The sequence below is a fragment of the Lipophrys pholis genome (genome assembly GCF_963383615.2).
Source record: "Lipophrys pholis genome assembly, chromosome: 15".
NCBI classification, from domain to species: domain Eukaryota; kingdom Metazoa; phylum Chordata; class Actinopteri; order Blenniiformes; family Blenniidae; genus Lipophrys; species Lipophrys pholis.
The window spans coordinates 20,118,119-20,143,618 of NC_137642.1; the positions used below are offsets into that span (position 1 = coordinate 20,118,119).

Sequence of the window (25,500 nt, forward strand, 5' to 3'; positions counted from 1 at the left end):
CCACACACACACTCGCATACTGTATGCACACATCGGTATGGGTAAAACCTCTTTTTAAAGTATTTTTACAGGACACTACACAGATTGTGTTGCAAATTGTATCAATACATACTTTGTACTATATGTACATACCCTGCTTTCATCTTTTGTCTGACATGATTGTGTCCAGTTGCATACAAATATTTTGATACTATGGAGTATTGAAATGACGGAAGCCTATACAAAACAGAATGTATAAATATGTATGCAAGTAGTCAAACTCATGGGAGACAAAATACATTACTAGTCAAACGTTTGGACATACCGTCTCATTTAATGTTTTTGATTTAGCCTTGAATACTGCTTTGCACACTCTTGGGATTCCCTGGATGAGAAATGGTTTTCCAACAGACTTGAAGGAGTTCCCAGAGATGCTGAGCACTTGCCTGCCCTTGTGACTTCAAATGTCCATCTCATCCCAAACCATCTCCACTGGGTTTAGGTCAGGTGACAGTGGAGGTTAGGTCATCTGGTGCAGCACTCCATCACTCTCCTTCTTGGTCAAATAGCCCTCACACAGCCTGGAGGTGTGTTTGGGCTCATTGTCCTGTTGAACAATAAATGATGGTCCAACTAAACACCAACCGGATGCTGTGGTAGCCATGCTGGTTCAGTGTGCCTTCCATTTTGAATCAATCCCCAACAGTGTCACCAACTCTGGGTCTTCCTTCCCATGAAGGACTGTCGCTCCTCTTTACTCAGCTGATTGGCTCTTGCCATAATATGAATTCTAACAGTCGTCAAGTAGGGCTGTCAGCTGTGTGCCAACCTGACTTCTGCACAACACATCCGACGAGCCCGACCCGATTAAGACGGCAGGAAATTCCACAAATGAACCCTGACGAGGCTCAACAGTGAAGTGAAAACCATTTCAGGTGATGGCTTCATGAAGCTCACTGAGAAAAGGCCGAGGGTTTAGAGCGCTGTCAACGGAGCAAAGAGTGGCTACTTTGAGGAATCTGAAATATAAAACATGTTTTGAGTGACAATCTAGAATGTAAACATGGAATGAGAAGTTTTGTCCAAGCTTTTAACTGGTAACACTTAAGTAAAGGGAAAGACGTTTGCTTGAGGAAAGGTCATTTTATTGACTTTATACATAATGGCTGACATTTTTCATACTCATGATCATTATTTGGAAGAAAGTAAGAAAAATGTAGCTGTATTTGCCATGAATATCAAGAAAGGAATGCTGATTTGAGCCTGCTGTTTGACTTGTACTAAGTAGGCATGACTGTGTAAATGCATCGCTAATGTTTTCATTTGTTGCCAGAAAAGCTTTGTGTAGTGTCAAGTTTCTTTGGAAACAGCTTCCAGCAACTCTGATACTCTCAAGATAGTGAAAGAAGTGAGATTGTAACTTTTTCCTGTAAAAACTAAACATAAACAGGGAAGAAAAAAAAAAACAAGAGTTGCAAGTTAGAAAAAAACACGACAAGACATGGAACTAAAAGGTGCAGGTACATGCACACACAACTTTTTTCACACGCAATTATGTCAACACGTGAAACTTATAACCACATCCAACAAGTACAACATAAGAAGCCAATGTGACAAAGCTGAAAATGATAAATGACTTATTGTTCATACAAGTGCTTGTGTTTAGAGACTCTTGGACAAAGGGGTGAGCCACTTACTCCACTTATACAGTTTGTGCCAACATATAATGTCATGTTTTAGCTGTGCTTTCATACGTACCACAGATGGTTTAAAAAAAAAAAATTCATCCCAATGACTCAAAGGAGAAAAATGAGTAAAGCTGGGCATAATGGGAGTGCCTGTATAACATAAAGGGTTACAGGTGAAACTTATGGAATGTGGTCAAACCACAAGCGTTTCATCCAATTCAGTTACGGCAGCAGAGATGTTACCTAATCTATAAACGTTTTTTTTTAATCTGTCAGCAAATTGGAGTAAAATTTGAACGAAGCAAATCTATGAGGGGAGCTGGCCCAACAGTAATTACCTAAGACAACTATTGGACGCCTGACAAGGCAGTTGCTAATGGTCCGAGTGCTGAATTGCAGCAGACGTATCAAGTGAGTCTTTTCAGCCAAGCATGAGATGCTGCATGTCTGAGCTGCTGCGAACTTTAAAACTTGCTGGAGTCCTGCATGTGAAAACAATAATTGAAAAACTTTTAAGAGGCTGAATTAGCAGGATGTAGAGGAATTTATTGACAGAAACTACATTTATTACCCATTATGATCTTTCCATTAGAGCACATTTGACCGCTAAAGATTTATCATTCTTTCACCTACCAACAAAGAACAACAACCCATTGGTGAATAGATACAAAGCAGGTTTTCTTCCTGCCCTTGTTGCACTGCCATGTTACTACAGTAGCACAGAGTGGACAAACCAAACACTGGCTCCACTGGCGGTCTTAACTAAAAGATTGTGGCCAATGTAAATTCTCTTTTAATCATGGAAGGTGAGGGTAAATGGATGGATATTATAGGATGGAGTTGAAATTCAATTGAATCAAAACTAATTTGATAGTGCCAAATAGGTAAATGATATACGTATGATTTTTATGAGAAACATATATTTGAATTTAGTTAATTCAATGTTCTCTTCCGTCAATGTTTTTCTTTTTTTTTTTTTGACAAACCCTTCCTTTTAAATGGGTGCTGTGTGCATCAGTATTGATTGAAGGCTGCTGATCTGACTGATTTTATTTTTGCTTTACCAAGTCTGGAATCATGCAAAAATAAAATTCAGTATCAGAGGGCATTTTGTAATGCACACACTACATTTATAACACAGCAAGTCGGTTCATATATGCCTGGGAACCTAATAATGATGGCACACTGTTGTTGATCTCGTATGTCTGTTGATAATGTATCCATCTGTGAGGTCATTGTTTTTATATACGCATAATCATATAGAGTAGAGAAGGTGATCTCGAGACTCAATCATCCACTTTTTTAAGACATTTAGCGTTTTTTGCATTTAGTTTATGCTTGTATCCAGGGCCAAACTCTCAAGGGGACAATCCAGAATCTCATCTGATCAAATGTGGCTCTTACACATATTCAAGTACCCCCAAAAGATCATTAAATGTAATGGGATTTTGGCACTCACTTAGAATTACTCAAATGTGTCAGCTCGTAACATATCCTAATGCATTTAGTCCGCATTATTGAGAAGCTGTATGTTACTTGCAGGCTTTTGAAAACTTGTGCTTAAGTGTCTTAAGTGGCTTTGTCTCCATCACCATCCTCCTTATTGAATGGGGGAATGCTTTTGAAGGAGAAGTATGCACAAAACTATGTCAGATCTTTTTTTTTTCTTCTTTTTTTTTAAATGTCTTAAAAATGTACATCATGTGTCATTATTGTTTCAGTCAGAATCCTGGTGACTAAGTGCATTGCCTAGCACATTAACCTATTGACTTAGAATATAACATGTATTAAATTCTCACAAATTGAAATTGTTAATGCTAGATAGATTATGAAATGTACTATAACCCGTAGAGGTGATCTTTTGGTATGATGAATCATATTCACAATGAAAGCACAGATTTGATTTTGATGATTTATAGGAACCTAAGAATGTGACATGGTAGTATTAATATCTAAATCCATTTGTTGTACTTCATATGAAAAGAGGCCAAACAAAGCAATTGGATATGCTTAAAAGCCCATGAACATCCAGCCAGTTAAAGAATTACATGGATTATCTTCATTAAAACTCTCTTTTTTTTGCTATCTGTAAATTGCTTGAGGGTGCCTTTCTTGTACATGAAACTTTACATTTCATTGACAAAGTGCTTAAAGTGTAGTTTCCCTGTAGTTTATAACATATTGTAAAGTTTTTGTCAGCTCCTCTTTTTTTTTTCTTTTTTTTTTTTTGTTGGGAATCCAGTTTGTACAAGTCATGTAGCTTTCGTGACAGATTTTACATGGCTTTGATTGCTAATAATGTCATTTTTCGACTGCTTGAACAGTAATTTATTACACAACTGGCCTTAATGCTTGATAATGTTAACATTACTATTATATTATTCTTTGAGATTAATTTATTGAAGTGCACATCATGTTCTCTAGATGAGAATCGTAAAAATAATTTTATTATTCATTAATAAATTACAGATTAACTAAGTGCTTATGTTTCTTGTATTTTTTTTTTCCCATTCGGAAAGTATATGAATATAAAAAAATAAAAGGTCACGTTGCCTTTGGGGAATGGAGGATTTTTTTTAAATTTCACAGATGATAGATGAAGAAAATATTTTATTTTGCTGAAATTCTTGTATATTTTACATGTACACATTTCAAATTTACCATTTGACGCTTAGATATTTTTTCAAGTCGCATTTCAATACAATGTCCATGATATTATCTGGCTATCGAAGAAGAGTCGCAGCGTGATGTTGGTTTTTACGGATGTTCTTGAAAGCGTTGTGACGCTGATTGACAGCTAACAGTGTTAGCTCGGCAGCTGGTCAGCGCGCGAGAGGAACGAAACCAACATGTCCGACTGGGAGGATGAGTACGACGAGAACGGCGTGGCTATCGACAAACCGCCGACCAAACCAGCACTGGCGGAAGTCAAATTGATCTTGGATGACCGTCCGAGGGAGAATGTGTGTTTCGGTGTCCAGAGCAGAAACAGGTTTGAATTCTCGAGAGGGCGCAGACCTCATCCAAGCGACCATGGAGGTGATGCCGGAGGTGATGCCGGAGGCCCCGCGGGCGGAGGACGGCGACAGGCAGGCGGGAAGCTTGATTCATCTCCGGGTTTGACCATGCAGGTGGAAAATACTTCAGTTGGGAGGATAATAGGTGTGTTTCAAGCTGCGAAGATGGAAATGTATTTACATAGTTTCGCGTATTAGCATCGTGTGCTAACGTGGCAACGTGTGACTGTTAGCTGGATGAAGTTCACGGAAACTGCATTTCCAAGGTTGTTATATTTCCTAGATTAGACCCGGTGAGCATGCCACCGTTCTCAGTGATCGTTTCAGAAAATTTTCGCGCTAATGCAACGCCACGAGTTGACGCTATTGTTTTTGTAATAAAACTGCACATTTGCAGAGAACGATACACCAAAAACACTAGCGTTAACGAGTACAGGCACATTCACATGAACAGACGACCAAGTTGGATTGCTATTAGAGGTGACTCAATTATAAAACGACCAAGTCCCATTAAAATATGCACTTAAAAGTCATGACAGTCAAGGATGCTGTCATGTTTTTCATTGTCCATTTAGTGGCGCATTTGCAGAACTACTGCGGCCGTGTTGCACATGCGCAGTAGCATGTCACAGTTGCCAAACACCTGACGTTAATAAAAAGAGAAATAATTAAACCACAAAGTCTGCTTTGCCACTGACATGTAGCAGAAATGTCATTTCAATCAAATGTTTTGAGTCCAAGAAGAGAGAGGACACTGTTAATTGGAAGTGAAAAGCAAAACGATATAAACTTTGTATACCAAAATGTTGTTTTTTATTATTGCAAGTCATAATGAGATGGCATTATTCATTATTCTTGTGAAGTAATCGGCAAAGTACAATGTGTTTGTCTGTACATATTACTTGGATGTAGTTAATTTTTATGACTAATCAACACAGAAAACTTAAACCTTTCGAAGAGATCACTTGATTACTTTCACGTGCTAAAGTTCTAATTGCGTAATCGGCAATGTGGGGATGTTTTAAATGTTTGTAATTCTGTTCAAAGGTCGTGGAGGAGCCAAAATCCGTGAGCTTGAAGAGAGCAGCGGCGCAAGAATCAAAGTAAGTTGGCTTTCCATCCATCTTCTGTAACTGCAATATCTAGATGAGAGGTAATCTGGCAATTATTGCCAGTTTATATTCAGTATAATTATATTCAGTTCAATTATTTAGTATATGAACTCATGACAGAGAGTTGTCACGATTTAATTTGATTTCTTTTTAATGCTATAAACACAATATGTGTAAAGCAAATAATTTGATCATAAATGATACAATATTAAAAACTAAAAATGACATGTTCTGTCTACCCCATTAATAACTGAATAAAATTTATCACTTCAAAAAATTTAACATCAAAAATCTGCCTTTACGCTGCAATAAACACCAAAACAAAGCATGCTGTGTAAGCTGGTTTCACGTGTGTATGTTGACCCAAACATGGTTTAATTTGTCACTAGACGGTCCAGAACCTCACGGCAACGTCTCTTTTACTTGAGCGTGCTTCAGGTCAGATGACCAAAACAGTTGAGCCACCGGATATCATTAGGCAACTAAACAGTCATAATGATTTATTTATTTATCGTTCATTTAATTAAGGATACAAAAAGATGGCGAACCCGGTTATGATGGGCTGCAACGGTCTCAGTAATTGATTTAAAAAAAATAAAAAAAATAAACTGATTTCTTTTTCAGCTTTTAAGTATAATTTAGCTTCTTGTTGTCCAAATTGTAAACCATAGTTTTGGATATTTTACATCTGTTGTCTTGCTCAGGGCAACGTGAGCAATACAACGCTGGTCGTTCTCATGTATGTAAACCATATTAAATTTCCATCTCGTGTGTGACTGTTCCTTGTAGATCAACAAGGGGGATTATGAAGGCGAGGTCGTCATCTTTGGGTCAGTTGCTGCTCAGCAGAAGGCCAAGAAGATGATTGAAGACTTGCTGGATGGCAGCTCTCAATATGACAATGGTCTGGAATCACCTTTGATATAAACATGTTGATCTTGAGATTAATGTCTATATTTCTAGTTTGAGCATTTTTAGGACAGCGGCAGGCCTTTGATATTATATGTGTCACATCTGGATAAAAGCCTCACAAGGTTTGATTCGCTATCTTGATGAAGTTTCAGATGAAATTTGCCTGCGTGTGATTTAGTATTTTAATGTTTATCTCCTTGTGTATTAGCTCTGTATAACAATTTGAAAGTGGCATCAGCAGTATGGTGATTGTAATAGATGTATAAGTGTATAACATCAGCCGCTAACTTTTTAAATTATTGAAAGAGTATAAATAAAAGAAAACTCAAACATTCCAAAAGTGAGGATTTGAGTTTTTCTCTTGAGGCTTCTGACACTATGGTTTTGAAGTGTTTAGATTAGATTACATAAGGTACAATGTTATCTATATTGCTGCGCTCTTTAACCTACTTTCCATATTTTTATTTTATTTAAGCTCGGTGCCTACGTATGCTGCAGGTCCTGGGTAGCATATTTCGTTCACGTGTGGAAACATGGAAATGACAATAAAGACCTTTTACCCTAGAATTCCATACAAATACGCTTACAAACAATCATATGAGACTTATTGTCATGAAAAACAACAAAGAAACTATCTACCATGCACAGACTGACCTAGTGTTTTGGTAAAGATTCGATGAAATGGCATTTTCTGGTGTCTGATCTGCCTACCAGGTCCTGGTAGAGGGCAGGATTATAGAAGAGGCTGCAGAGGAAGAGGTGATGGGTATGGAAATGGTGGCTCGGCTGCAGGTGATGACCCACCGCGCCAAACCATAGACTGGAATGCCATCCGAGAGAACAAGGACAAGTATGAAGCGCAGAAGTGGAAGGGTGAGCGAGCATACGTGATTTCACAAGAGTTCAGATGTGTGGCTAACTAAATGTGTGGCTAAATAGTTTAAGCATGTTACTTTTTGTGTGACAAACAACAAATTCTGTCTTTGGTGGTCCTCATTCATGAATTTTAAACCATTTCCTGTCTATTTTGCCTCTTCAGACCTCCCTCCCATGAAGAAGAACTTTTACACCGAGGCTGAGAGTGTGTCCATACTCACAGCTGAGGAAGTCATTGAATGGAGGTAAATACGGTTTTTAAAAAAAACATCATTGGCTCGATATTGGTTCCTGTGCTATGTGTATATAAAAGGTTTACCTCGACTGCCACAGCAGGTGCAAAGAAAAACACCACATGTTGTGTGAAGGGGAATAAAAGCCAGATTAGTGGTACATACATACAAGATGGACTGCTGGGTCTTGCTCCCTGTTGCATATGGAAATTAAATGTTTATTAAACGTTTGACTACAGTAATATCGTTGTTGTGCTTCCTTCCCATTACTTGTTTTGAATGGCACCATTTTTGATGTTGATTCGACTGTGGCGACGGTTAAAATCAGTACGGAATCGTTTGGACCAGGTTTCAAACATGATGTTATCTTTTATCTTTTCAAGCGGTTGTATTTTCAAACAGGAAGGAGAACAACAATATCTTTGTGGACGACTTGAAGGAAGGAGGGGAAAAGAGGCCTATTCCTTATCCCTGCCGCACCTTTGGGGAAGCCTTCAGTCTTTATCCAGAGATCATGGAAAACATTGACCGGGTTGGCTTTACCAAACCAACCCCCATCCAGGTATGAACATCAAGTTACCACTGAATGTTGTGTTTAACTTTTATTCCAGCTGTAAGGTGAAATTTATTGCAAATCCCAGTTACCTACAAAATGTACAAACATCTTTGAATATATTATTGAATGCAGTCCAACAATTTTGCAAACTGAGAACCTTGGGCTGAAGCAAAACTCCCTCCAGTTTATGGTTAGAAGTTGCGATGAAAGAAGTAGCTATTGTTTCATGTTCTGCCTCAGGCAATTTTGGAAATGTAAGAAAATAAAGAATTGGAATTCCCCTGTTATGCCAGCCTGTACTTAAAACTGCACCTTTTTTTTTTTTTTTTTACGTTGTACTGCAGTCGCTCTAAAAATCAGAAATGAAAGTGAAGTTGTGATTATCTTTTGAGTATTTGAAAACTCGTTTACCATGACGCATTGGGGTGGGGACTCCATTCATGGGGTTTGTACAATCGGTGGTTCTTTCACTGAGGAGTTAATCTGATAGTAAAAGCATTGTCAAAACATGTTTATGGTATTGTTTCTTATAATAATTAAGTTTGTGCTGCAACTTTGTAAAACCTCCCTTTTAGACTGCTGACTTCTTTTGGGCTGAAAATCTTATTTACAAAAAATAATTGGTTACAAGAAAAGAAGTATACATTAAATTTAACACGTTTTATACATTACAGACCTAAACAGGTTTCGATTTAGTGAATTAAGTTGTGTTTGTTTTTTCTTCACTCATCTTTCACTCTGCTGACATCATTCATCAGCTTTATGAAAACATAGGAAGGAATGCAAACAGGCAAAGTGGTTAATTTGCAGGAGAAACAAAGAGCGGGCCACTTCCAGTTGAGAAGGGCAACTTGTTTTTACTCAAGTCTGTTCTGACTGGATCACAGTCTGCAAGTAGTAGTTTTTTGGATTTTTAAAGCACCTCAGTGGCTACTAAACCTTTGAAATATAAGCAAGATATTTAAGGCATTGGAACATATATTTGGTCTTTGCATCCTGCAGATTTCCGTCTCTATGCCAGTGTCTGTGGACAGTGAACCTGAGTTTCACGAGACGAAACGAAACAACTTTAACTCTTTCGAGTTTCATTTTTGTCAATAAATGGCTTAATGGGTGTGGAAGTGATACTGTTTTAAATATGCCTTTGACTGCCCACACGCTCATCCGTTGGCGTGGTATGATATTCTAGTCTGACATCATTCTTATACATGCTCATACACATGAGGCACAAAGAGACTTTGTGCCTTATGTGTATGCAACATTTCCTTATGTTGCGCAACAAGAAATGGCTCCTAACTTGATAAACTTCTCTTAAATAGGCTGGATTCTAGCACTAGAGGCTTTTGTGTTGCTGTGTAAATCTGCATGTTTAATAGGATGGTGTATTTTCACTAGTCTCAGGCATGGCCCGTGATGCTGAGCGGAGAGGACCTCATAGCCATTGCTCAGACAGGAACTGGGAAAACTCTGGCCTACCTCATGCCAGGGTTCGTCCACATGGACGGACAGCCTATGTATGTAGAGGGCATATTTCTTTGCTGACACACGTCCTTGTCTTTCCATACTGCCTAGCTTTCCAGAGTTGAAAAGCTTCTATTGTTGTACCAAACTCTTGTCTTTCTGTTCTTTCTGTATTCATATGAAGACCTCGAAGTGAGCAAAGTGGTCCCGGCATGTTGGTGCTGACTCCCACCAGAGAGCTGGCCCTGCAGATTGAAGCAGAGTGCAGCAAGTATCGCTACAAGGGTTACAAAAGGTTAATAAGAATGAGCTTTAGAGCAATTATTACTTGCAGTATAGACATTGCATGTGATCATGACTTTTTTTGTTTAATCTGTTTCCATCAGTCTCTGTATCTATGGTGGGGGTGACAGGAGAGGGCAGATCAACATGGTGAAGAGAGGAGTCGACATCATTATTGCTACGCCAGGCAGATTAAACGATCTCCAGATGAATGAGCTCATCAGTCTGAGCTCAATCTCTTATCTGGTCAGTCAACATATTTTTGTGTGCGTTTGATGTATGGTTAAGTGGGTCTGTTCTTGTAATATATCAGTTTGCATAAAACTTTTTTTAATTGTTTATGATATAAATAAATCAATTTCATTTTCTTTTTATAAAAAGTTTTTTGTGTCTGTCTTGATTTTCAGTTAATACTATGTGTTACATGTATTTTATTTTTTGCGAGAGACTAATAGGTCTTGGATGAGGCCGACCGTATGCTGGATATGGGCTTTGAGCCTCAGATTATGAAGATAATCCTGGACATTCGTCCAGACCGACAGACTGTCCTGACCAGGTACGAGAGATTTCAACAAACATTTCATTGTACGATTGAAGGCATGTGTTTTTTATGGCAGAAGGCCAGATTCAACTCCAGAGAGAAGGCATTTAAATCCTAGAACTATGACATGAATGCATTTTGTTTGGTCTTAATTGTACATTCATTTTCTTCTTTAAAAAAAAATGTCCCTCTAACTTCCATGTCACAGTGCTACCTGGCCCACTGGCGTGAGAAGGTTGGCCAAGTCCTACCTGAAGAATCCCATGATGGTTTATGTCGGCAGCTTGGACCTAGCGGTATGTGGAACTGAAATGCTTTTATTCAGTCTTAAAAGGCTAATTGTCTGTCTTATTTCTGTCCATCGGGCTGCTACAGAGATATTAAGTGCAATTTCATGTACCAGAAGTAATCAGATTAAATGCCTGTCCAGTTAAAGTTGTGTCATGGAAACACTGTGTTATTAGAATGAAATTATGATGGGATTGGGGGAGGTGGTGGAATCTTCTTTTTGGTCTTATCAGAGTCCATATAAACAGCACATCAGGTTGCTTCCTGGTGTTGTGACGTCACCACGTGATGTGTCTTTTTGAAAGAAAAATGGTGGCAAAGCCAAATTAGTCGATGCGGGAGACAACGCTGCAACGTTGCACAAACAAGCACTAATGCTAGTGTCCTTCTCATCAGACAACAACAAGAAGAATTCTTGAATGTTTTGATTTGACCCCATAAAAAGAAACTTGGCAGGTACAACTTGTATCATCATCTGAGTGTCTCACAAAAAGCTAAGTTCTCAGTGCAAAGCCTCATTGGATTGATATACTGACTAAACTGGATGATCGTCTTGGTGTACATGAAGCCTTTACTTTATGTTGTGTTCATGTAAATGGAAAAATCTGATCGGCTTTTTAAATGAGCATGTAAACACAAAAGTGTTTGTCTTCGTTGGTGTTTCAGGCCGTTAACACAGTGGAGCAAACAGTGGTGATTCTTAATGAAGAGGACAAAAAGTCATATTTATATGCCTTCATCAGAGACATGCTGCCCGAGGAAAAAGTCCTCATCTTTGTTGGCAAGAAGATCATGTGAGTCGGGAGTTGTGTTGCCATGTTGTAATTCACAGTTCCAGGTAAATTAATTGGAGTTGCCACCAACTGCCACGAATTCCCCTCGATGTGTTTCTGTTTGCATGTTTTCTCAGGGCTGACGACCTCTCCAGTGACCTGTGCCTGCAGGGTCTGGCTGTGCAGAGTCTTCATGGTGCCCGAGAACAGTGTGATCGCGAAGAAGCACTAAAAGACTTCAAGGAGAGTACGTATGAAAAAGATTTTGTTTTTTGGGGTTTTTTTTGCCTTTTCTGCTCTCCGGTTGTCAAAACCACATATGGATCCTTCATTGAATCGAGCAAAGACCTGGGAAACTAAGTGCTTCTTATGTTTTTAAACTTTTCTAAGTTGATGAGAGTTGGTGTGTTGGCCAGCACTTCTTTTCACTGTTTTGACAACTCTGACATCGACACCTGCCCCACAGGTTTTCTTAAAGGTAATCTGGAGGAAAAAGACCTAAACCTTTCCCACCATGTAACCATAGTTATCCTTGAAAATATGCAGAAGCCAGAAAACATTCTTATAAAGTTTTGTGCATTTGGATTTAGAAATGGTTAGTGTCACCTCAAACTATAAGATAAGAACTCCTTTCAATGATGGCTTTGCTCTACAGTGAAATTCTAAACCAAGTAAGACGTGACGGCTTCTGAGGGCTGCGTGCAACTTGGGAGCCACAGGTTTAAAATCCCTAATCTAGCGTGGCTGACGTATTGACTTGCCTGAGAATATTTTTGGGGGTTAAACAATGTTTCCCAGGTCGGGTCCGCATCCTGGTTGCTACAGACCTGGCGTCTCGAGGGCTGGATGTTCACGACATCACACACGTCTTCAACTTTGACTTCCCGCGTAATATTGAGGAGTACGTCCACCGCGTGGGCCGCACCGGCCGAGCAGGGTATGGATGTACGCTTGCTCTTTGTCATTTTGTGCCGGCGTGAGGATTTGCTCCGTCTGTGACGTGTTCTCTGTTGCAGACGATCAGGTGCTTCCGTTACCCTGGTAACAAGAGAAGACTGGAGGATGGCCTCAGAGTTGATTCCCATTCTGGAACGATCAGGGCAGGTCAGCGAACAAACCACGACGACTTCAGACATTGCAGTGCTGCTTTACTGCAGGGATACACACACATTTTTAACTAGGGAACTATTATAAAGGCCAGCGCAACAGAATCTGCCTGATGATTTCTTTTGTCAGATTTGTAGTTTAATGAAAGTCTCGCCATTGTTGCATCACATTAATTTGAAGTGAACTGTAAACATGAATCAGACATGTTGAGAAACTCTGATCAATGGCAGCAACACCCTGAGATTTCCAATTGTGATGATATCTGGAGTCTTGTGTAGTACAGTGAGAAGTCCATGACTGTCTAGAATCTCTGCTGCCTCATTTATTATTCCCAGGCTCTTGTACAACAAAAGAAGAAGGGCTTCATTTGTTTGTCAACATGATTTGTATTGTTATCAACACCTGTGGCAAACAGCGTTGACATGCATGATGATGTTATAGTCCTTGTGTACATATTCCTTATTCGTAAACAAACACAATATTACATTCTTAATAACGCACCAGAGTTTAATTCGGATGTGACGAAGTGAATTCTGTTGTAGGACGTCCCAGAGAAGCTGGTGCTTATGGCAGAACGGTACGAGAAACACAAGAAGGAGAAAGAGCTCAGAGATCCAAGAGGAGGGCCGGGACAGGGAGGAGGGTCGTCATGGGGTCGCAGAGATGGTGGAGGGAGAGGAGGAAGAGGAAACTGGAGATTCTAGTGCTGCATTCTGGGTAAGTCCAACAAACGTCATCTTGCAAAACACAAAATGTTCTACTGCTATAGAAAAATACAAATTGACAAAGTTTAATGCCACATTCATTCACATTGCTATACAGACTATCAGCAGAACAAAAATAATTGTGTCCAGTATTCTGACTTTCATCCTGTTTGTCATTGCAGGACCAAGATCTCAATCTGCCTTTGTATTGATTTAAGTTTTGAATTTAGATTTATTTGTATGAAAACTGTTGCTGTTGCTTTATCATAGTTTTTTGATGGCTTCTAATTTTCAACTGATGTTTGATAACTATACTAATCAGTTAATTTAATTATTGTTACCTGATATTTTGAGTGTATTTTTGCCAGACTTTCTTATTAAACTCTGGTTTTAAAGAGACTTGACATCTGGTGTGTATTTTACTGGTTTGATACTCTGAAGGTGAGACATGCAGAGACACTTCTATTGTCAGAGTAGTCGAGAAACGTGTCTCCAGGAGATGACGACAACACTGCTGATCACTGCATCCTGCACCATGTCAATACAGATTGTCTATATGATAGATATTGTCTTATCTATTTATTTATTTATTTGCACTTTCTGCTCTTAGCTACCATTTATAAACTTTAATCTGATTACAGGTTTAGAAATGGTAACATCGTAAGATTACTCGTTACTGAAGAAAGTGGTCATTTGAGAGTAACGCTGGTAGTAAGTATAAAATGTAATTTCACAATATTTAATAACTTCTCTTTACTGACAGAAAAAACAATAGTTTTGTTTTTCAAGACATTTTGTGTCATTAGGCATCCTTCCTAACTCATTTAAATAGATTTTCTTGTATCTCCATACAATATTCAACTCAAACTTGCTCTGCAGCTGTTCCATCGTTACGTAACACCCTGTTGTTTCACAAACCAGTGAATTCTTAAACTATTCTGGTTTTTACTTTTGTCAGCTGGCAGTGTGGTTCACCAGCTTTACTGATGTGTATGGATGCCCATGAGCCCAGATTCAGGTAAGATGCCCATTTTAAGATGTATACAGTTCTGCTTGAAAGTTTCCGTCTCATGACGGAACGAGGAAGATGTGTCCGCGTCTCGAAAGAAAACATCGGGAACATGTTTATTTGTGATGGAACTCAAACTATCAGACATTCTCGAATATTCATTTCATTCAATTATAGTTAATAATACACTTACTTGAAAAAGAAAAGGTCAGTAATGTAGCTTGAAAATGTGCAAAGTTCTGACATCAATTCTGAATAAATTAGTTGCATAAATGACCGGTTTCTCTTACTATGGTGTCGGGCCTATTTATCACACAAACCATACCTGTATATCTCAATAGTTTAATGATTCATGCTAAATCCTGAATATTTTCATTTTATACTGGCAATAATTGAATTTGTAAAGAAAGAGGCAGACTGCAATTTTTTTTTTAATGGCCTAATATTTATTTTTTTCAATTACAAAGTCATACATTCTTTGTGTTTTGACTTGGAATATAATGTTCACTGTTCCCAATGCATGGAAATAGAAAGTGTTATCAGGACTTTTTTTAAACACACTGCTTATCGTTTGGTCCAAGCTTGAGGCTCTAATAGTGTTGCGCTATTTCACGATGAAACTGATGCAACCGCAGGTCAAACTCTTGTTTTGGAAAGGTACATTGTGAAGATGGGAAAGGCTTCGCTACGCTCCTTGTCCAGACGGTCAGCCAGAACTTTGCGCTTCTTCTGCGCAAGACCAGAAAGCAAGTTCTGTTCGGGTATGAAGAAGTTGTAGAGCTCGCCACCTCTCAGGTGAGCTTGGAAGTCGTTCAGGAGCGTTAGGAAACACTGGCTCAGATCTGAGGTGCGCCATTGGGTGTCACGGGGTCGAGAGCAACAGGCGTGGAGGAGCGTAGTCTTGGCGTGGTACGAGCAGAACTTGTCGAGGGAGGAGTCCTCTTCTTTTAGTAGACCGAGAAGATGCTTCAGGAGCTTCAGACAGTCCTTCCTGAAAGCAGAGAACAACTAGAATCATGATTTTCACAAACTTCAAATGTTTTTTTTTTACCGACCTCAAAACATTTAATTATTTAAAGTTTGCTTTTTATACTCCCTAAATAAGCAATATGCTGCTTTCAAGTGCTAAAAGTTACAAGTATTTTTTAACCTGCAGCAGCTCTTGCCGCCCCTTTCACAGCATGTCTTCTCCGACCCGTGATTTTTCAGAATGGCCTTCTCGACGTGTGAGAATGAAATCCGCCAAGCGTCTGTGCGATTGTGGACGATAGAAACCGTGCGTGGAAAAGAGAATTGTGAAGCAAAAATTACTCTTAATTGCAGCTTCTCTGGGCATGACTTTAAAAAAAAAAGTTCTAGTGCTGGGTGAGTTCTGGAGGTTGACCTGAGGAAGTCAGACTTGCCTTTAGCGAGGACTCCATCTTTTTCCACCGCACCTCTGCCTTCATACTTGGGGACGAGGTAATACGGCTCAAACCTGAAATCCTTCCTTACTTTAGTCCCGAGCCAGCCTTCTATCTTAAGGCCTTTTGTTGTGATGGCGGGCCAGCTCGATTTAACCATGAGGCAGAGAACCACATCCAGGGAGATGGTAACTGACTGAACTGTGGTGCTCAGAGTCACGGCAGGGCAGCCTGGTTTCTTTCTATCCACTTTCCATTCTGGAACAACAAAATACAATTCAAATGTTAGCGATTATTGTGTGAGGAATGCAGTAAAAACGCAGAGTAATAAAATTCCTGCACATCTGAAGCCGCGAGGTTAACAGCATGTGAAGCTCGGTTTGTTGCATTACTACAGGTCTTGCATATTAAATTACTCATCCGGATTGATTTTGACGCTTACCTGCGAATCGTTTGACACATTTCTTCACCTCGTCTCTGAACTCACTGAGCATACGACTAGCTGACAAGGTTTCGCCGTCTTGAAACCTCCTCAAAGGGCCTGTGTGTCGTTTCAGCTGCACGCTATAGAAGGCACCGTCGTCTCCAAAAGGTTCGATCTGCACTCTTTCAACCAGCAGAGAAATCATGACGTCAAATTCGTCAGGACTGGAGATCTGAAGACACAAAACCGCACCAATAACACTAATAGTGGTAATGGATTGAAATAGGGTTCATGCACATCATCGACACAGTGACTGACCTTCAGATTTTCATAGTAGCTTCCAGTACGTAGTGGTTCTACATTTTTGAAGCATTCTGTATCTTTCAGATGCACGATTATGTTTTTTATTATTGCATTGATGACTTCTGCCGAATTAGATTTGTCCTTCATTTTAATCTTCAGTGTTTTCAGTGTCTCTTTTAGGGTCGAGTTCAAAGCTCTTGTGTCCTCGGGCGTGTTGGACTCCTCGGGCGTCTTCTTCATCTCGGTGGTATCCTCTGTGGGCTCCTTCCTGTTGCTTTTAGCAGCACAAGTTTTCTTCACATTCACCTTTGTTTTACCTTTCTTGTTCCCTGGCAGTGTCGTCTGAACGCCTCCCTCTTCAAGGTGCTCCGGTTGCACGTCTGTCTCCTTTATTCCATTCAGCTTGCCACCGTGTGGTTTTGTTTTAGCTGTGGTCACAGGAGCATTTGTAGCAGTCTTGCAACATGTCTGCCGGCCCTCCGGTGTGTCTGGCTGTACTGGTGCATCTCCCTGGCTTGGTGTTGTCCTGGCCACGCAGGTTTTACCTCTTGCTCCCGGTTTGTGTTTCCCCCACTTGTTGAGCTCGTCTGAAAAACAGTTTGCGGTTTCCTCCGGCTGCACTCCAGTGTGGCGTGGCTCCTTGGGCTCCCGGTTCTTTGGTTTTTGTTTCCTTGTCGTTTCATTCTGCATCTCCTCTTCTGGGTTTGTGCACCTTTTCTGTTCGGCTTCTTTCCTTTCCTTTGTAGTGTTCTTGCTGGTACGCTTGGCACCAGGTGCGGTCACCTCGCGTCGTCTCCTTCTGCCAGGCATGATGTTGAAATGAGAGAAGTGAAACCAAACTAACAAATAAAGAAACTCAGATGTAATCTGTGAGAACACGCCCTTCTCAATTTTAGGTTTACTGGCAAATGAAAGTCTGCATTGACTGATAATGACTTGCTGAATCATGAGTGGAAAAATATTTTGAGCAATACGCGTTTAACCCTCCCTTCTTACCTGTACTTTAAACATTATTCTGGGGAATATTCTGTTTGGCATGAGGCAGGGTGACGGGTGTGGAGTGTGAACACACCAAAACTGCTTGTCATAAGCCTGAAGGGTTTTAGGGAGTTAACCTGTTTGGACGGTTTTTACTTGTCGTACGTCTGTAACTCAAAGCGATGGTGCAAATATATCAGTATTATATTTTCATATTTATTTTATAGATTTATCTTAAACAAAATACACCAATAGCTCTCCTCAAGTCTATCTATGCAGTAGACATACTTTTAAGTTATTTTTGTATCATTCATTGTCAAAGAGTTTATTTTAGTCTTAAAAATCTAGAGGTACTTATGAAAATCTAATCTGAATTTGTAAAATTAGTTACAGATTATATCATCTGTCATAAGTTAATTTTCTATTCATACAGAAGAGACGTGTTTTGAATATATTCAAATTATAATTGAACTTGAGGAATACTTGAGCATGAAAGTATCTCAAGGCAACTGTCTACGGGTTTGGGAGTAAATTGTCATCGATTACAATTCATAATGCTAAGCTAAGTCACTGCTATCTGGTAAGACGTGATCAGTTTAGACCAGGGGTCGGCAACCTTTAACACCGAAAGAGCCATTTGATCCGGTTTCCACGGAAAAGAAAACACTGGGAGCCTTAAATACTTTTTGACATCTAAAATGAATTTATTTATGAACGCATTTATTAAATAGAAAGAAAAAATATTTAAAAAAACAACAACAACAACTTCCCTTTCATGCTTCGGGGTTCACCCCAGCCGTACACTTATTAGTGCTTTGACTACCCTTTTGAAGATGGGCTATCATCTTATCTAAAATGAAGATAACACTGTATATATTGCTTTTTCTTACCTTTACACTTTGTATAAACAACTAAAGTGTGTTGCTTATGAAATCCACGAAGTGCTACAGAGAAAATTTAATTTTATCTATGTAATGAACACATTTTGAACATTTTGAATTCTTGAAAAAATAATACAATGTCTGAATGTCTCTTTCAAATAAATTAAAAAGCTGAACTTAAATTATCCATGTCGCAAACAAAAGCAAAAAAATGCCGTGAGCCGTCATCCTTATATCGCCTTTGGGCTTTCAGAGCAAGTAGCGGAGCCTTGACCTGAATTTAAAAAATAAATTGGGGGGAAAAGCACTGTGTCACTAAACAATGAAAAATAAATATTTGCAAAATATCTGCATAAATACTTATTTTACCTGGTTAATGGGACTTCTGCTCCTGAACCTCTGCGCACAGCGTCTGCAAATCGGGGCTGTACGAAGTCACTCATCTTTACGCAGGACTGTAAGCTGTCATCTGTGAGGCGCAGGCATCATTGAATGTTCTATTTTCTTCAGATATTTTTCTTTTCTTACATTTCTCCATACTTGGCCTTGCTGGGGTTGAAAGTCGCGACAAATGGACGGCGTTTTGGCGGGTATACCGGCTTTCGCGAGTATGACGTTTATTTTGAGCGACGAAAAACAATAAAATATATTTATTCTAATATGTCAAGATCACAATAATCTTCCAATTTAGAACTAAAATATTAAAGAACTAACACAAATAAAATACACTTCAATTAAATACTTAGGTTTTTTTTTTTTTAGTCATTTATTTTCCCAAGCCACTCAGAGCCGCAGTATAAGGATGAAAGAGCCGCATGCGGCTCCGGAGCCGCGGGTTGCCGACCCCTGGTTTAGACAGTTTTAAAACAAAGAAAAGTCAACCTTTCTGTTTGAAATTGGGAAAGAAAATAACACTCCATCACCTCCATAACATAGTTATTCTATACTTGACTAATAAGCATATTTTCACCATCTGTGTGTATTGTGTTCATTAAAACGTTATTTTACTTTTATTTTGTTGCCTGTGGTGACCGAGAAATTCGAGGAGCCAACTTGGGATCAGAAGCTTTTAGGTTCAAATTCCAATGCTGACAGGTCACCACTGCTCCTAACTTATGTACGTATGTATTTATATGTGTGTATGTGTAGATGGAAAAGGGAATAGGATGGCTTAAATGCTGAGAAATAATTTCCCCAAGAAGATAAATAAATGAGAATGTTGAGTTCAGAGTTACTATTTCTGCTAGTAATGATTACGTAATCTGAATTGTTTTTGGAAAGAAAATGTTTAAGTTATTGTAATCTACACAGTGTATCAAATGTTACTTGCTATTGTGCTGCTTCTTCTAGTTTTGTCTAATTTTTGGCCTCCTTGTATTGTGGGTAGAAGTTTCACCACACTGCCAGTGGTTTTAGTTTTAACCACCATAAACAATGAAGATCTAAATGAACACTACTGTTGTATGTGTATAATGAGTATTGCACATTTATATCCTATTTTTTTTTTATGTTGGTAATTATTGGCAGGCTTTAGTTTGTTTCTGTGGAAAGAGCGACATCTTGTGGGTCAAAGCGAATATTGTCATGAGTCCCTGGTTTATGTCAGAGTTACAGGAGTAGAATTCAGAAGCTGCTCACGGAGCACACGGGTGAAATTGGTGAAAGGCGACAGCAAACCGTTTTGGTTGAAATATGTTTAATGTTGCAAAGAGGCTCATGCCATCTTACAATAAGGTGCAGTAGCTTGTGCCCATTTTAAACGTCTTCGGTGCAAAGTCAGCAAAAGGCCAATCAAAGTGCTTTGAGAATCAACCCGCGGTTTACTTTGTCTCTCGCTTTAGACAAACTGGACCGTTTAAATGCCGTTTAAAGCTCGAACGTAACTGATATTCTACTAATCCACTACTCAGAAGAACACAGTTTTAACTACTCGCCACAGGCTCCTACAGAGTAAGTAGTATTAATGTGCAAACAGACACTAAAAGCAGGACAACACGTACCACGTATAGACTCTAGGACCTGCACTCCGGAGAGCTCTCTATTGTCGAGTGTCTTGGTATCACAGAAAGGTATTGCCATGGATTAAATCAACAGTTCACAGTTGAAACTTTGTGATATTACATTGTACATACTGGTAATCTAACCACTGAAATGGAGTCAGGAGTGCCGCCTCAAGGATTTAGGATCAGGATGTTTTTCTTTCCTTCGAATGCTTTTGCGGTGCATTGTGATGATTAACCAGTCTTTGATTATTAAGTTGAAACAGCCAATTGTAGGATGGAGTTGGATGACTGACGTCCTGCCGTGGGAGACCTTGGGGTCGGCAGTGGAGCACAACATTCATTTGTTCCTCTGGGCTTTCTGGGCAGATTTGGTGATTTTACCAGTGGTGGAGACTTTCTTCTCCACGCCTTTAATCACGCCGACGGCCACAGTCTGGCGCATGTCGCGCACTGCAAAGCGACCTGCAAGGTGAGGAGGAGCGAAAAGACACTGACGGGTCAACAAGTGAACGCAGTTTTTACTGCAATGTGAGGAAAGCTGCTTAAAATTCAGAAGATGCTCTACCCAGAGGAGGATACTCGGAGAAGCTCTCGACGCACATCGGCTTTCCTGGAATCATATCGACAATGGCTGCGTCTCCAGACTTGAGAAACTTGGGGTTGTCCTCCAGCTTTTTGCCCGAGCGGCGATCGATCTTTTCCTTCAGCTCTGCAAATTTGCAGGCAATGTGGGCAGTGTGACAATCCAGCACGGGGGCATAGCCAGCGCTGATCTGTCCAGGGTGGTTGAGAATGATCACCTAGAAGGTAAAGGGAGACCATTGCTTGCCTCACACCGTGGCTGCACATACCTGAGGTCCTCTGTTTGAACCCTGCTTGTTCAGATGACTAATATTTCTTTTCAAAATACTTTGACCGTCATTACAACAGATACTCTTGGAGACTTTTAAAAAAAAAAAAAAAAGGAACATTTTCAGCGGTCTACCTGAGCAGTGAAGTTAGCAGCCTCTTGAGGCGGGTCGCTCTTGCTGTCGCCGGCCACGTTGCCACGGCGAATGTCCTTCACGGACACGTTCTTAACGTTGAAGCCAACGTTATCGCCAGGGAGGGCCTCAGTCAGCGCCTCATGGTGCATCTCCACAGACTTGACCTCGGTCGTCACGTTGACGGGGGCGAACGTCACCACCATGCCGGGTTTCAGTATTCCCGTTTCCACACGACCTACCGGCACCGTCCCGATGCCTGAGAGAAAAACACAACGCCACTGTTGATTTCTGCTTGATGACAAAATATCTGTCATGTGCTAAAACCGTGTCTTTGTTGCATTGCCACTCATTCCCTAGCTGCTTCAGATTTTTCTGCAGTTTTCGAACAGTATATTACATGCCTCCGATCTTGTAGACGTCCTGCAGGGGCAAACGCAGAGGCTTGTCGGTCGGGCGGGTGGGGGGTTGGATCGCATCCAGAGCCTCCAGCAGCGTGGTCCCAGATGAATTGCCGTCCTTCCGAGTGGTCTTCCAGCCCTTGAACCACGTCATCTAGAACGTAGAAAGTGGCATATCAGATATCTCTGTGTTTCTTCAAGGTGTGTGCATTGCAAATAATTGAGCGAAACGAGATTCAGACTCTTGACCTGCAGTACCTGGTCAACCTTTCCAGCTGCCGCCTGCCATCCTCATGCCAACTAAACAAATTAGAATGCAAATCCATGGTTTTGCATTCTACTGACGACTGAGTTGACTCTTGTTTAGTCTTTGTTACTTACATTGGGGCTGGGTTCAAGCATGTTGTCTCCATTCCAGCCTGAAATGGGTACGAAGGCAACCGTGTCCGGATTGTAGCCAATCTTCTTGATGTAGGTGCTCACTTCCTTCACGATTTCCTCGTAGCGTTTCTGGCTGTAGTTTGGCTCGGTGGAGTCCATCTTGTTGATGCCCACTATGAGCTGCTTCACTCCGAGAGTGTACGCCAGGAGCGCGTGCTCGCGGGTCTGCCCGTTCTTGGAGATACCGGCCTCAAACTCTCCGACACCTGCAGCCACAATCAGCACGGCGCAGTCGGCCTGCGAATGTAGATGAGACATAAGGCACTTTTGCATCTTCCTTTGACTTATTGAGGCTTTTTTTCAGATTGCATATTCAGTTTTTATTCATGTGTGGCTATCAACTACAACTTTTTCAAATAAAACGTAAAAGTTAATGATATGCTGCCTGCTCTTCTTGCAAAACAGTGATATGTTTAGCAGAGTGAGTAATACTGGGTGGCTTCACGCTCTCACGTGACAGACCTGAGAGGTGCCTGTGATCATGTTCTTGATGAAGTCCCTGTGCCCGGGGGCGTCTATGATGGTCACGTAGTACTTGCTGGTCTCAAACTTCCACAGCGAGATGTCGATGGTGATGCCTCGCTCCCTCTCGGCCTTCAACTTGTCCAGCACCCATGCATACTTGAACGACCCTTTCCCCATCTGGCAGATAAACAAGAAGATGTTCAGGTGTGCCGGTTAATGTCACGACGACCTGTTTACTTCTCTTTCAAGTACGATGTGCCACCTTTACTTTCACTCTCCTACCTCGGCAGCCTCCTTCTCAAACTTCTCGATGGTTCGCTTGTCGATGCCGCCACACTTATAGATGAGGTGGCCCGTGGTGGTGGACTTCCCGGAGTCCACATGGCCGATCACCACAATGTTGATGTGGAGTTTCTCCTTTCCCATGATGGCTGGAGTCACGAGGTGCCGTCTGTAAAAGCCGGGGTTAAGTTACAGTGAGACACTAAGCCCTTCGTGCACAAACAGACGATGGAATATTGTCTGTGAGCAATGATTCTTTTGATGGCGGAAGCAGGACTTTCTGTTGTGATGACACATCAGGCAGTTAGAAAAAAAATAATCTGCAAAGGTTTTGCGGTGCTACGCAGATAGAAAACATCAGTGAAGGTGGAGTTCCTCCAAATCGGGTCGGCGCATAGATAATGTACACAAAGGAGTCACGAGTTGCTTAAGCTGCTGAGAGTGTAGTCTAATGAGTGGTTAATGACGAGGAGGGCAGCTTGATGTCATTTTGTTGGTTCTCTGGTGCTGTATCAGAGGATTAGGGTGTCAGTTTCACAAAGCCCTCGTGCTGTGTGCCTCCATCCATCCACACCCCCTGCTCTCCTCTTTTACACCCACCCTGCTCTCCTGCCCTCCGCTCGGGGCTGATATTTCGCAGCACAGACCCTTCTCTTTTCTTTTTGCACTGCTCCCCCTCCGAGCCAGAATCCACCATTTTGTCAGGTCCAAATGCACTGGCAGCACAGCAGCCATTTCTCAGACACTGCAGTGCCCTGCACACAGGTTAAAGCAGGAGAGAGCAGTCACTGTGGTAACTGCAACTCTGTTTACTGTCGTGGTGATGATGAACCCCGAAGCACCGGGACTCATACATGCGCTGCAAAGTTTGTTTGCCAAGAGCAAAGTGCTTTATTGTTTTCATGATGGCAGGTACGCGTCAGGAGTCAGACGCTTAATCCAACTGTAACATGTATTTCCACTTGATCTTGGCCAGGTGAACTCGGGAGTCAGGACACACGAACACATTTACATGCGCGCATTTCACTCAGCGCTGAGCTGTAACGTCACGGAGGCTGCCGCAGTGCGCCTCATCGCGCAAAAACATGCCAAAAAAACAACAACAGCCGCAATAGTCGGAAGAAAAGAAGCGCAATTACTGCGATGAATCTAATGACTGACGGATTTAAGGGCAATGCCAACATCCTCCGCCATGTTTTTATCATCTGCCCTCTCAGTGGCGCTGGGATGCGTATTAAGTGCCAGCCGTCTGCCCTCCTTTCTGCATCACAACAACAATATTCCCAAAACACCGCCTGGACACCGAGACGCGAAACAACATGGCCAAGTCGCTTCATGCAATAGTGTCTTTGTTTTGTTTAGTTTTTCTTTATAGAAAGAAATGAACTCGCCCTCCACGCATTTATTTTTCACGCTGCGTCGTACCTGAGAGCTGTCCGGTGTCAGGTTGGCTGCAGGACCGGGGAGGCTGTGTGGAGAGACGCTGATCCGGTTGGAGCGCACCGGACAGGACAGGCGGGGCTGTTGCGTAATGGCGCGCACACGCGTCTGAACGGCATCAAAACGAGTGTCCGAGGAGAAGTTACTGTGAACTCGTTTAACAAAGGACGCAGCTACGATGCTTCTGGATAATAGACTGAAACTGTTTGTATTACAATAATGAATCTCCAAGCAAAGTTTGGCTTTTGGTTTAACTTAGCGGTGCGTCCGATAATTGAAGCAGGAGGTTACCTTGGACCATCAGTTTACCTTTGTCGCGTAAAAATTACTACCATGTTTCTAAATTCACCCATCATAAACTCATTTTCGAGCGCCATGATTGTACATTTAAGTGTAATTGTGACTCTTCTGTGATCAAATGTTGAAGGTTTGGAGAGTGTGAACAGCAGTCGTTGCGCACAGCAGGTTGATCCCTCTTTTCCAGACGCTCCTTAGTTGGATTAAAATAACCCCGATGGATGCACTTAACGTCTTTCCCCGTGAGTCTGTCTGACAAGTATCACAACTTGCAAAGCCAATAAGAGTTTTAAAGCAGTTGCAAAAAAAAAAAAGATGTGGACCATTGACATAATTTCTGGACTTTGTACAAAGATGACACAATTTCATATCAATATAAAGAACTAGTGGACATGTAATCCCAAACACCTGGAAAATTAAAAACATAATCATGACATGTGCTTGCTAAAAAAAATGTCCACCACCAGGAATTTGCTCATGCAAATGCCCCAAAACAAGAACAGTGGATGGATATTGTAGAAGAGCTTTATCTGACAGAGAAATAGGACCTGTATTATAAGGCTAAAAAAGGGAATACATTCTAAATGTTTAGAAAATTGGACAATAATACAGCAAGTGACACCAGTTAGATATAGCATAGAAATACTATTATTTGTTATTA

At 40.9% G+C, this 25,500-nt stretch overlaps 3 protein-coding genes across 3 annotated transcripts; 1 reads left to right on the forward strand and 2 right to left on the reverse strand.

Moving 5' to 3' along the window:
- Positions 1–4,516: 4,516 nt before the first annotated feature.
- On the forward strand, positions 4,517–13,921 carry ddx43 (DEAD (Asp-Glu-Ala-Asp) box polypeptide 43; the record flags this gene model as incomplete). The annotated part of the gene is made up of 17 exons (XM_080481081.1): positions 4,517–4,784; positions 5,732–5,787; positions 6,586–6,700; positions 7,423–7,581; positions 7,748–7,829; positions 8,220–8,379; positions 9,769–9,887; positions 10,019–10,129; positions 10,221–10,362; positions 10,572–10,672; positions 10,866–10,953; positions 11,612–11,739; positions 11,856–11,965; positions 12,517–12,655; positions 12,735–12,822; positions 13,368–13,542; positions 13,712–13,921. 16 exons carry the CDS (start codon positions 4,517–4,519, stop codon positions 13,527–13,529), a joined length of 2,028 nt encoding a protein of 675 aa, XP_080337207.1. The 3' UTR covers positions 13,530–13,542; positions 13,712–13,921.
- A 1,049-nt stretch (positions 13,922–14,970) lies between these two features.
- Positions 14,971–17,684, reverse strand: cgasa (cyclic GMP-AMP synthase a). Its single transcript, XM_080482056.1, has 5 exons — positions 16,684–17,684; positions 16,384–16,597; positions 15,942–16,199; positions 15,689–15,788; positions 14,971–15,529 (listed from the first exon to the last, which is right to left on the reverse strand). Exons 1-5 carry the CDS (start codon positions 17,614–17,616, stop codon positions 15,175–15,177), a joined length of 1,860 nt encoding a protein of 619 aa, XP_080338182.1. The 5' UTR covers positions 17,617–17,684; the 3' UTR covers positions 14,971–15,174.
- Positions 17,685–19,287: 1,603 nt separating this feature from the next.
- eef1a1a (eukaryotic translation elongation factor 1 alpha 1a) lies at positions 19,288–24,615 on the reverse strand. Its single transcript, XM_080482058.1, has 8 exons — positions 24,528–24,615; positions 23,103–23,271; positions 22,818–22,997; positions 22,296–22,592; positions 21,918–22,068; positions 21,516–21,772; positions 21,096–21,330; positions 19,288–20,992 (listed from the first exon to the last, which is right to left on the reverse strand). The coding sequence occupies exons 2-8, from the start codon at positions 23,244–23,246 to the stop codon at positions 20,868–20,870; spliced, it is 1,389 nt and encodes a 462-aa protein (XP_080338184.1). The 5' UTR covers positions 23,247–23,271; positions 24,528–24,615; the 3' UTR covers positions 19,288–20,867.
- Positions 24,616–25,500: the final 885 nt, after the last annotated feature.

What these genes read in the sequence shown, in the direction of transcription:
- cgasa (XM_080482056.1), bottom strand. Translation starts at nt 17,616, where the DNA reads ATGATTCAGCAAGTCATTATCAGTCAATGCAGACTTTCATTTGCCAGT. An exon ending in AGATGGAGTCCTCGCTAAAG is followed by an intron (nt 15,789 to 15,941) that starts GCAAGTCTGACT and finishes ACAATCGCACAG; the next exon opens with ACGCTTGGCGGATTTCATTC. An exon ending in GGCGGCAAGAGCTGCTGCAG is followed by an intron (nt 15,530 to 15,688) that starts GTTAAAAAATAC and finishes CTCTGCTTTCAG; the next exon opens with GAAGGACTGTCTGAAGCTCC.
- eef1a1a (XM_080482058.1), bottom strand. Translation starts at nt 23,246, where the DNA reads ATGGGAAAGGAGAAACTCCACATCAACATTGTGGTGATCGGCCATGTG. An exon ending in TTGAGAAGGAGGCTGCCGAG is followed by an intron (nt 22,998 to 23,102) that starts GTAGGAGAGTGA and finishes TTTATCTGCCAG; the next exon opens with ATGGGGAAAGGGTCGTTCAA. An exon ending in CTGCTAACTTCACTGCTCAG is followed by an intron (nt 21,331 to 21,515) that starts GTAGACCGCTGA and finishes TTTACCTTCTAG; the next exon opens with GTGATCATTCTCAACCACCC.